At 35.2% G+C, this 12,113-nt stretch overlaps 1 protein-coding gene across 3 annotated transcripts in view; it reads right to left on the reverse strand.

Moving 5' to 3' along the window:
* Positions 1 to 2,181: 2,181 nt before the first annotated feature.
* LOC125683231 (uncharacterized) overlaps positions 2,182 to 12,113 on the reverse strand; it is a 71,815-nt gene continuing 61,883 nt past the window's right edge. For all 3 annotated transcript variants that reach the window (XM_056142108.1, XM_056142110.1, XM_056142109.1), the window contains 2 exons: positions 10,987 to 11,052; positions 2,182 to 4,757 (listed from right to left, as the gene is read on the reverse strand). In XM_056142108.1, the coding sequence (XP_055998083.1) occupies positions 3,571 to 4,757; positions 10,987 to 11,052 (1,253 nt within the window). In that variant the 3' untranslated portion in view covers positions 2,182 to 3,570. The remainder of the gene's footprint in view (positions 4,758 to 10,986; positions 11,053 to 12,113) is intronic.

Raw genomic sequence — 12,113 nt, forward strand, 5'->3', positions numbered from 1 at the left:
GTCAGGGTTTGAATGCCGGCTGCGACAGACGTATTTCATACCGATTGTTAGGCCGTTCTTGGCACACTGATTTTGACTACGGATAACTCCCTTTACCTGATCACGATACAGGGCTCATGGCGGGTGTGACAGGTCGACAGGGGATGCTTACTCCTCCTAGGCACCTGAACCCACCTCTGGTGTGTCCAGGGGTCCGTGTTTGCCCAACTCTCTATTTTGAATTGCTTATAGGAGTTATGAAATTAATTACTGTTCGTTATCTTCACTTTTCATCCAAGTCGTTAAAACAGGTAGTGACAGTTCCATCGCCAAACGATCGGCATCAGGTCGGAATGTCACGGGTCCTCGGAAATGACCTTAAAAACGGATGTCCCGTGTCCCTGTAAGTGTGGCACGCTAAACTTGAGAACCCTCACTGTTTAATGGCTGGCAACGCCGAGCACAGGCCTAAATTTGAAGCATTTCACCGGTGTTGGTGACGTCTCCATATAAGTGAAGAATTCTCTCTCGAGAGACGTTAAACAAGATACAATTAATCAATCTATTGCACGCCTATTACAAAAGCATAATATGACTTTTGTTCTTTCTATGATGGTTCATTATTTATTATTTTCAGTTCATTTTGTAGATAAACAAACCTTTTGTATCGTTAATTGCAATACAAACACACATAGAATCACAATGTTTAACAACAGCTTGACATTGGGAAAATGCATGCTCGTGGTGATCATAGTAAGATAACGAGATATACAAATCATTTATGCACTATAGTACAGTACATTTATGTCTTATGTATTAAGTCTTTTCTTCACTGATGGATATCCACGCTTTTGGAATTATCTTTCTTCAAACCAATTTTAACTTTTCTTAACAAAATTATATCATCACTCCGTTGTTTCAAAGCTTTTGCAAGATCCTTGTATAAAACCACAGGAATGCCGACCATTAATTCTTTAGTATCTAAGATAACTGGGGACCTGCGTAAAATTCTTTCACGTCTAGGCATATGTCGAATGGAGTCAAACAAAAGAATCAATTATTGAGAGGTACAAATCATCTCCGCACCTACATACAATATATGTATGTCGTACATGTATATCTTAAGCACTACCTTCACGGATCAACACTTCCTGAAAGTCTCTTTCTTCGAACTAATTAACTTTTCTTAACAAAATCATCATATCAAACCCTTTGCAAGATCCTCATACAACTATGTACGAATTCCGATTTTTAATTCCCTGGTATCTAAGATATTTAGATTCTCATGCCAAAACTTTTCTCATGCGGATTTGTGTCGAATGTAGTCAAACAAAAGAAAGGCATCATATTTGCCAATGAGTGACAAAAAGTCTCTTTCAGCAGCAGCGAGAACTATGCATCTGTAGGATTTCCCGTCAGCAGTTTGTTCAAGATAACCGGCAAATACCTCTGTGATACAGCCTTGGATGTAGGTTGACATATTTGGAATTTCTCCTATGATAGTAAGCAGGCTAGGGTCGGAACAATTATCCAATGTGTTTTTCTCTACAGTTCCGCCACGAAGCATTATGTATACCAGTATCCCAAACTTCATACGGGCATTAACATCATCGGAGCTTTTCATCAATTCAGATATGATGAATGATAACTGATCACGTAGAAAGCTCTTTGTTCTGCTAGCAGGATTTTTCATGCACAAAATCATTATGAGAGATGTTCCAATTACAGTGTTCATTTTTGATATTATCAGTTCGAAATTTATTTTTAAACCGACACTTACATTTTTCAACAATTTTGCTCAGCGTTTCTTGACTTGGCTTCACAACTATTCCTTGAGAAAATACGTCCTTAATAGAAGAATGGATGTATGTTGTATATGATTGGTATACTTATTTCGAATCGTAGCTATGATGTATGTATTGGATGATATACCAGAACGCACACATTTTATTATATCTGTCGTATGCTGTTCTGTATACCAGGATCTACAGATCTTAGATATTAATAAGAAGGTTGGATCCGTATTTTCTAGAGCTTCAAGTTCACTACGTGTACCATCCTGAAACTCCCCTATCTTCCGCTATTATAGTGAGATTCCGTTATATTTTCAGGCGTAGATATCCTCGATTTCCTCAAATTGCATACCAGCCTATAAAAGTGCAAGTCATGGTGGGTATAAAAAAAGAACAATAATTGACATGCTTACATTTTATGAATTTTATTAAATTTTCTATCGTTCCATTTGATAATGCGAACAAGCTTTTGAAAACGGAAGTTAAATTTTGAACATAGCGACCGGTGATTGCGGTAGTATTCAAGCATGATTGAATCTCACTTTCTCCCACACATGTGCACAAATTATTGTTTGTAATAACTTTCAACTCTCATTAGAAGAGGTTTACCGACTTTAGCGAGGAAAAAGTTATCTCTGACTGCATGATTACGGGTATGGGGTACTTAACGTAAAACTGCTGGCGTCTCTACACAAAAAAGATTCTCAAATGAGGTGTAAAGCAACATACAAACAATGGGTAATTGTGTAATCAGAATAGTACAAATATTACAACTAATTTCCGAGGCCGATAAGGTGATGGTATTCGATAATCGTAATATTTAACTGTTTTGTGATCATATACATAACTCAATGACTGAACTGCATACATTTATTCCAATCTATAACACGCATTACATTCAAGTTCTCTATTTCTTTGAGTTATGAATTTGATTCCTATGCTGTTATTAGAAACCTACGCAGAATTTGTATATAGTTGCACATCGAATAAATTTAATGTTTGTAGTTTTTTCCAGCTCATCAAGAGACACATGTGTTTTACTTAATGCAAATACAAAATGTGATAACAAAACTCCCCAAGTATTTCACAGTCTGTGTTACAAAAGTCCTATTAGACGCACGCCAATACATATCATGAAAGGTGAATATAATGAACAGTAATCAATCTCATACCTTCTAAGTACATATGTATGTACTCTAAGGGTAATAATCATTAAAAAAATGTTTTGTTGCTCCTGGACAGACCAACGGATAGACGATACAAAATATATGCCCCAAAAGTTTAATAGTGATACACGGTTAACAGATGAAGATTTCAGCGTTAATAGATTTTGCAATATCTAGATAATCAGGTATTTTACTTTCCAGTATTTAACGAAAGCTGCTATTTTAAAAATTAAACAATTGTATAAACATGTCACAAATACGAAATATAAGTTCAGATATAAAATGCTAACAAATTAGTTCTTCCATCACATACTAACATGTATCATTAATGCAGAACACATTTATGATTTACAACGTATTACAAAACATAATATGATTTCAGTTCTTTCTGATGATCCTTTATGCAAGGTGAAGATAACGAACAGTGATCAATCTCATAACTCCTACAAGCAATACAAAATAGATAGTTGGGCAAACACGGACCCCTGGACACACCAGAGGTGGGATCAGGTGCCTAGGAGTTTGCAGTTTGACACTGGGAGAAAGCGCATCTTTGTGATAACCATAATCAAATGATAAAATATACAATTCATTTCTGCATTATAGTACAGTACATACGTATGTCGTATATCTTAAACCCTTTCGACACTACTCAACACTTTCTTAAAGCGCTCTTTTTCAAACCAATTAACCTTTCTTACCAAACTCATCACATCATCATTCCGTTGCCTCAAAGCTTTTGCAAGATCCTGATATGATTCTGTAGGAATTCCGACCTTCAATTCCCTAGTATCTAAGATAAATTTCTTCTTAAAAAACTCCCTTTCCATTGGAGATTGAAGTCGAATACAGTCAAACAAAAGAAAATCATCACATTTGCCAATAAGTGAAGGGAAATCCATTTCGGCAGCCGTGAGAAATATGCATCTCGTGATGACTTCATGCACTATTCTGTAGGATTTCCCGTCAATAGTTTCTTCAAGATAGTCATCCAACAACTCTGTGATACAGCCGTGGATGTTACATGTAGTAAACATATTTGAGTTTTTTCCTGTGAAAGCAAACATACTAGGGTCGGAACAATTCTCCAATGTGTTTTTTTCTACAGTTTCCCCCTCTTGCACTATATATACCAGTATCCCAAATTTCAGACGGTCATTAGCATCATCGGAGCTATTCATTTTCTTCAATTTGGATGTGATGAATGATAATGGATCATCTAAAAAGCTCGAACTTTTGTAATCAGGATTTTTCACGCACAAAGTCACTATAAGAGGTGTACCAATGACAGAATTCAGTTTTAATATATAATCTCGAGAAGGATTTGTAGAATGAACATTATATTTGTCAAGAATTTTGCTTAACATTCTGTGACTTGGCTTGATAAGCATTCTTCGAGTAAATAAGTCATCAATAGAAGAACGGATGTATTCTGTACATGATTGGTATACAGCATTTCGAATTGTAGCAATGATGTAAGTATTGGATGAAAGACCAGAACGCACACAGTTTATTATATCTGCCATATGATGTTCAGTATGCCAGGATCTACAGAGATCAGGTATTAATAAGATGGTTGGATCCGTTGATTTTAAAGCTTCGATTTTACTACGTGTATCATCCTGAAATTCTTGCAAAACCTTAAAATTGAACGTTTTCTTTTCTATTTTTTCTACTTGAAGGGCTATCTGTACAGCCAATGTTCTTTTCCCACTACCCCATTCACCGATTAGAGCTAGTGTGCGATCTTTTTGCAGATTATTTGCTAATCGTAGGACTAGAGTAGTATCCTCAGCGAGATTTTCAATATTGATGCTCTCTGAAAGGAAATACAAGAATTTGTTCAAGTAATTGAATTGTTATTCCATTCAATATACACTAATATCGTGCATGATATAGGTAAAGCTGTGCTGCTTCAAGGCATTTTGGTATGCCTTGAGAATATTACCTCGGAAGGACCATAAACCTTCATTCTATCTAAATCGGAATCGAACTTTTTTATTCATTGGAAATGCTGTGGCATATTTAATCGCAAATTATAGTGTTATTCCCGAGAAGTCATAAATGCAGAAAATGAACAAAACGATGCCATTTGAAGAAGGGCATATACAAATACACATCTAGATAGAAAGAAAGACAATAGACGTGAATAATATCTAATGTTGTACAGTTGTATCCGTTTATGTGAAGCTTCTCCATAGTTAACTTCCCGCATCCATATTTGATTTTAACCTGCATATGGTGTTTAAGTATAGCAACTGATTTAATACGCTAGAGTATGCTGTGTATGATCAATTTTGAAATCGAAGCAGGCTACTGGAAAAGAAGTAGATGCTATAGGGGTTGAACACTCTCTTTTAGATTTAGTATTTCGAAAAATTCTATAGTCGTTATAATGATCTAATTTGCAAATACAATTAACCTGACATTAGATCAAGTGTTCATATCAACTGTTAGACCGTTCGTTAAATACTGATACAGCGCTCAGGGCGGGTGTGTACGCGTTTGTGGGTGTTCATTCAGTATTGGGAACTTTTCGTAATATGCATGACATTTACTATCACCAAAGTTTAATAAGTTATCATGTTTAATGTTGAAAAAATAAAAGTATATACCAATAAAATACTGGGGTAGTATAATTCAAGATCCATTACCTCTCTATCTAACATATTTACTGTTAATTATGATATTCACTTTTCTTAATCTTATCGATCAATGAAAAAAGGGCTATCCTGAAATTATGTGAACTTCCAACCCCCTCTTGCTGATTTTTTTGCATTTGAAAGCCGTTGATTATACCCGGTGAATGGGCTTTATTTCCATTTAATCATGACGATGCGGGATGTAAGACCTTGACAGAGTTACTTTTAAATGGTAGGGGTCTAATTATCACATTATATCGAAATTTTTGCCGAAAATTGCAAGCGATGCAACTGGTTAAAAAGAAATCAAGATGGCGGTGTGATATACTTTTTGAATAAAAGGCGAAGATAACAAACAGTATGCAAGGTGAAGATAACGAACAGTGATCAATCTCATAACTCCTACCAGCAATACAAAATAGAGAGTTGAGCAAACACGGACCCCTGGACACACCAGAGGTGGGATCAGGTGCCTAGGAGGAGTAAGCATCCCCTGTTGACCGGTCACACCCGCCGTGAGCCCCATATCCTGATCAGGTAAAGGGAGTTATCCGCAGTCAAAATCAGTGTGCCAAGAACGGCTTAACAATCGGTATGAAACACGTCAAACAGCATTTGACCCAATGCGAGGTTGTATTGACGAACTAGATCGTTATAACGACCATAGAATTTGCGAAATGCTGACTTCAATCGAGACTGTTGAAATCCCTGTACTATCAACTTGTTTGTCAGTAGCTTACCTCGATTTAAAAACTGACTATACCCAGAACAAGCTCTTGCATATCGAATCAGTTGAGATATATAAACACCATATGCAGGTGATAATGGAATATTGCTACATAAATATGGGAATTTGACGATGGAGAAGCTGAAATCATCCCGTTTGTCATACAGTTGAGTTGTCAGTCTGCTGTTAATGTCTAAGTATCAATCTCATAACTCCCACAAGGAAATACAAAATAAAAAGTTGGGCAAACACGGCCCCATGACATACCAGAGGCGGGATCAGGTGCCTAGGAGGGGTTTGTTTATAGAAAGACATTTTTTATTTATAGATATTTAAGAAAAGGTAGATTGACTGTGGGTGGAAACGATGAATTGAACTCGTGTACTGAAGGATATGCCCTCCCTCTTTGATTTTGGGGTTTGGGAACTGCTTCCCTTGCTAACCAACAATTTTCATACAAACATGAAGGCAACTTTTTTCTTCGTTTCTCCCACCTTTCACTTTCACGCTTAGTGCCTGAACTCACTATATTTGATAGTTACATGTACGTGTGCTTGTTTGATGAAAGTTGTCCATGTTAAAACAGAAAACGAGATCTCATTGGACATGCAAAACCTCAAAACCACGACGGAATCAGAGACGAAATAAGGGTCCGATATTTCGTATTGCTAGATCACTTTTTTAATACTATTTTGAGCGCGTATTAATTATTCCGTTTGCCTCATCAAGATAGACGGTTCACGGCTGGTGTGACAGATCTACATTGGATTCTCCCAGACACCTGCTCCCATGTTCAGTATTCTAGGAGGCCATTTTGTGACTATCTTTAAATTTTGTATTTTACAGGATTAATGAAATTGATCATTGCTCGTTATCTTCACTTTTTCTTTAAAATCTATGGGTATTTAGAGTTGCAAATTATATCATTTTAGTAACTTTGCAAAAACAGTAGTACATTCATTTACTCTTGCAATACTCTTTGATAAAGGTAATCATAGAGAGCTAAAGCTAAACATGGTTTTCAATTTAAGGTATATTTAATCCTATTCAGGAACCTCTTAATGAAAACTCTAAAAGTTATGAAATTGGGATGGCGTTTTGTTCAGTGTGGTTCTAATAGTAGATATAAAAACTTAGAAAATGTGTAAAATTCAAACTTGAGCAATTGAGTACATCTTTTGTTGCTTTCGTCATGCACACGTAGACATTACTGTGAAAGATTATGGCTCGATACAAGGACAAACATAGTGAAATATTCTACAAACAATAATATTCATTGAATCGACATATTTGTTCCTGAAGTGTAAAGAACAGACAGAACTAACTTATAAGAAAAAACACCTCCCTGTTCTCTGTTAATAGCCATTTGTGATGACTTACGATTTCATTTTAAGAACTTCTCTGGCAGTCCTGTTTTCAGACAGCCATTTTTACATCTTATTTTGAGGTTGTTTGTTTATTGTTATAAAGTCCATTAATATGATGTGGGAAAGTGAAGAAAGCAAGCAGTCTTACGAATTATATAAAGAATACATCAACGAAAATCAGTGCAAACGCGGACACTTGGAAATACCAGAGTTTAGATCAGCTGCCTAGCAGTCTTCCTAAAAAATTAGGTAAAAGTAGCATAAACTGCTCCGCTGTAATGTACATTAACAGCATTGCTATCATAGAAATAGCGTGTAAATCATCCACAAATGGATAAACCGGGATTACATACCAAACAAGAGAAGGAAATTCTACAGCATCATTTTTAAAAGTGTAACCTTACCGTTCCTGAGAAACTCTTGATATTTCTCCATATATTCTCAACATTGCTCCTCAATGTACAGTGTAGCGTATTCTACCCCACATAACCATAGTGTGAATACCATATAAAACAATGTTTGCAGTCATGTTTATTGAGGGGAACTTGAAAGATAGTTATCGTATTTGGCATTTCAAGCCTTTGAACCCAATAACTGCCCCATTCAGATAGTGAATGTAATAAATAGAATCTACAATTAAAAAGAAATGTCCACAAGTAGATATAATTTCTTTAAAGATTTTTAAATGGCTCACCTTATTCACTATTACCCTAGTAATGGGGACATGTTCCTTTATTCTAATAAAATTGTATCCCTTTTATTCAAATACAAAAGTTCGCCGCGAATTTTTTGCTACTTCTCCTTTAGTTTTAATTATGGGCCATAAGCTTAGACGATCTTAGTTTTCAAAAACATGAGGTGGTGACCAAATGCGAACTAGTCTACGTTTTATGGCCCACGTGAAGAAAAATCAAAGTTCGATCAGAAAATTGCAAGAACTATTCAAATACATTCTTTTAAATGAAAGGTGAGGATAACGAACAGTGATCAATCTTATAACTCCTATAAGCAATACAAAATAGATAGTTGGACAAACACGGACCCCTGAACACACCAGAGGTGGGATCAGGTGCCTAGGAGGAGTAAGCTATATGAACAATGCGCGTATGATTTTTAAATAATATAATTTAAATTTTATTGTATCCTTGTCTTTGATTGGTCAAATTTCAATTGAGGAACGCATGTTATTTTTGTATATCCTGGATTGGTATGGGGACACACATCCTTGACAACTAAATGCAGCAACTATTTTTCTCTCTCTCTAAATTGACATCGCAACACTGCTTTCAACCTTCTATGGAATAGAAAGCCAACGTGTACAATAAGATACCTCAGTTTGATACACATATTGTTTTATCATTGTCAATATATATTAGCATCTACTTGTACGCATATAACTGTTGTAAAACAGTCATCTTTCTATGTATGATGGTCGAATAATAGATTAAAACAAAGATGTTATATTCGAATTAATGATTTACAATAGCATTGCCCTGTTTATTTTGAAATACATTTCTCACTGGGGAAAGGCGGGTTGTTTCATTGCTTGATCCGCTAATTAACAAAGCAAACAAAAATTCATACGTCACATTTTATCACATGACGTCAGTCACATTGACATGTGGATCACGATTTGTCACTTGCTTATAAATACGTATTTTCCTGTGTTGGATTTACTGTTAGCGATAACGGTGCAAGCAAGGGTAAGTTTTTATGTAGTAGAAGTTTTCAGAGTTAAAAGCCGCAAATTATTGCATTTTCTGATATTTGAAGATTTATTTTGGGTAGGCCTAAACAATACAATTTCTCCTATTTTCTCAATCTCTCGGAGATGAGCGATTTCAAAGTCGATCTCTATCTCTAAAGGACAGCGAAATACGCATTGCATGGATAGTCTATACATATTTTCTATGATGACAAACTTCATCTTCGATACAATACTTTGATAAATAGGCTAGCTCCCTAGAACTAAGATTAAAGATGGCGATCTTCTCAGTAGACGCTTCGTCGTTGTTGCTAAGTGAATCATTGCGCGGCTCAGTTGACTTGTATTTTTCCGAGTTTATGCACATTTTGATAAACGAAGGTTATTATCTTTGTCTCTTGCATTAAATTAAAGGGAATTACTTTGATTCTGGGGCAAATTGTACGAGTATAACCTGGTTTGGGTCAGTTTACACTTTTTCATAATCCGCTTCGCCAGGTTATACTCGTATAACTTGCCCCAGAATTAAAGTCATTCCTTATATAGTACATCTATTTCAACGATTGATAATTATGATATAAATACAAGTTGAATGATAATATAAGAATAAGTTTCTTTTGTGAGAATACCTTAAGATATGAGTTGTGACGCTTAACGCTGGAATACTTCATGAAGTGCGTTAGCGCTTCTTATAAAGAATTCCAGCATGAAACGTTGCAGTTCATGCCTTGATGTATGTTAAAAAACGAAACCCATTTCTCATTTTTTTAAATAGATGTACTATATTATCAAAATTCATACGCGCATTGTTCACAACTGTAACGCATTTATGGGGGAAATAGCTAGTATTACAATTTGTCGATACCAGAGACAAAAACATTGAAAATGTGAATATATAAATATATCATATATCACTAATAAATCAAATGAAGTTCCTGAAAGTGTCTTTATGAACGATAATAGATAAACAACTCAAGTCAACTAAACGTACATACAGAAATACAAAATACTGGAGCAAGTATTAAGCATTATATTTCATACGTCAGTTTCTGACATATTTTTTCTTCTTCCAAGATGCTATGTATATTGATCCTATCGAGTAATATTCCCCCCGAAAGATTCCCCATAACTAAAAATAAAGTACGAGTTTGTCCGGAAAGCTTACCATATAGTATTAGTTTGACCAAGGAAGGACTACTCCAGAGTCAGTTTTCTAAAGACCTACTACTGTACAGTGATAATGTGGAATAATTCCCATAACCAGCATTCCCTCTTATACAAGCCCCCACCCTTTTTTTTTACTGTATTCAAATATTACTACAATGTCAACTCTTGGAAATGTTTACGACTTTTAAAAACAAAAGGTTCTGTGCAGTATCATATGAAAAGTCGAATGTTTCCTCTAATCCACTACTCCCGTTTTCATGTACATACAAATAATTTTAGCAGTGGTTGGAAATGGGCCACTGAATAATTAATGTAATAATGCACTAGAATACATCTGATTTGTTTTGCGAATTCTTTATATTACTTCCATGAAATAGATATATATATTGAAATATCTAAATAATACAGTATTAACATGATAGCGATATTAAATTTTATACCATGCTGCAAAAATTCTTCACGACTCAAATATTCTGATTTCTCCTCGTGTGCTTCTTCTTCAAGATCTGAAGAGAGAAAGAAAAAACAGAGAAAAGATAGACAATCATATTCTCAATCAGTTTTATTGATATCAACATTAAATACCAAGAAAATGCGAGACAGTTTTGATTTCGTTTTTGATCTTGAATAACAGCAAACACAATTTTCCTTTAATGATAATAATATCAAGATATGTGAAATATTTGCATAAGAATAAATGAAAAAAGGGAAATAACGAACAGTGATTGATCTCTTTATTTCCCATAAAGAATACTAAATTGAGAGCAGGGCAATTAAGGGTTCTTGGAAATACAAGAAGTGGTATCAGGTACCTAAGAGGGGTAAGCATGCGTTCTTGATCGGTCATACCACAATGAACTTTATATCTTAATCACGTATAAGGCGTAATCCCTGGTCAAAAAGAGCCAAAAACGGCCACACAATTGGTATGAAAAACGTCAAACAACATCCGGCCTGTTTGTAGATAAAAATATCATATAAGGACCATAGAATTCCCGATATGCTTACTTTGAAGGACACTGTTGAGACTCCTGTTTGAGCTTATTTCTAAGTAGCCTGCCTCAATTTAGGAATTGATCACACGTAAAACATTGCTCTTGCTTATCGAATGAGTAGAGAAACAAAATAAGCATAGACTATTACTAAATAAATGTGTTAAGTGAATATTGTTAGTAATTTCGTCTTTATTTTACTTTTGGATCCCATAGAAAATAATTTACATGTAATAAAAAGTTATTGCCAAGGCGAAAATATATGCCAAAAGCTGTTGGTTTCTGTTATTTTGAACTCTTTTTACTAAAAATGTGAGAAATGTATAATCTAATTAATGTTTTTCTTTGGCTTTGATGAACAATGGAATCATGAGAGATTTTCCCAATAAGGTCGTTGTACATATATTTACATGAAGGAGTCTATAGAGTAGGAGGAAGTCGGAATACAGGATGAGACCCACATGTCCGATTCGGTGACCACCATACCCGCTCACGTACAACCACTGCTGATAAGGAGTATTGAATCGAACCCGAGTTACAAATGTGAGAATTGAGTGTAATACCACTACTCTGTA

Source organism: Ostrea edulis, chromosome 6, assembly GCF_947568905.1.
Source record: "Ostrea edulis chromosome 6, xbOstEdul1.1, whole genome shotgun sequence".
Taxonomy (NCBI): domain Eukaryota; kingdom Metazoa; phylum Mollusca; class Bivalvia; order Ostreida; family Ostreidae; genus Ostrea; species Ostrea edulis.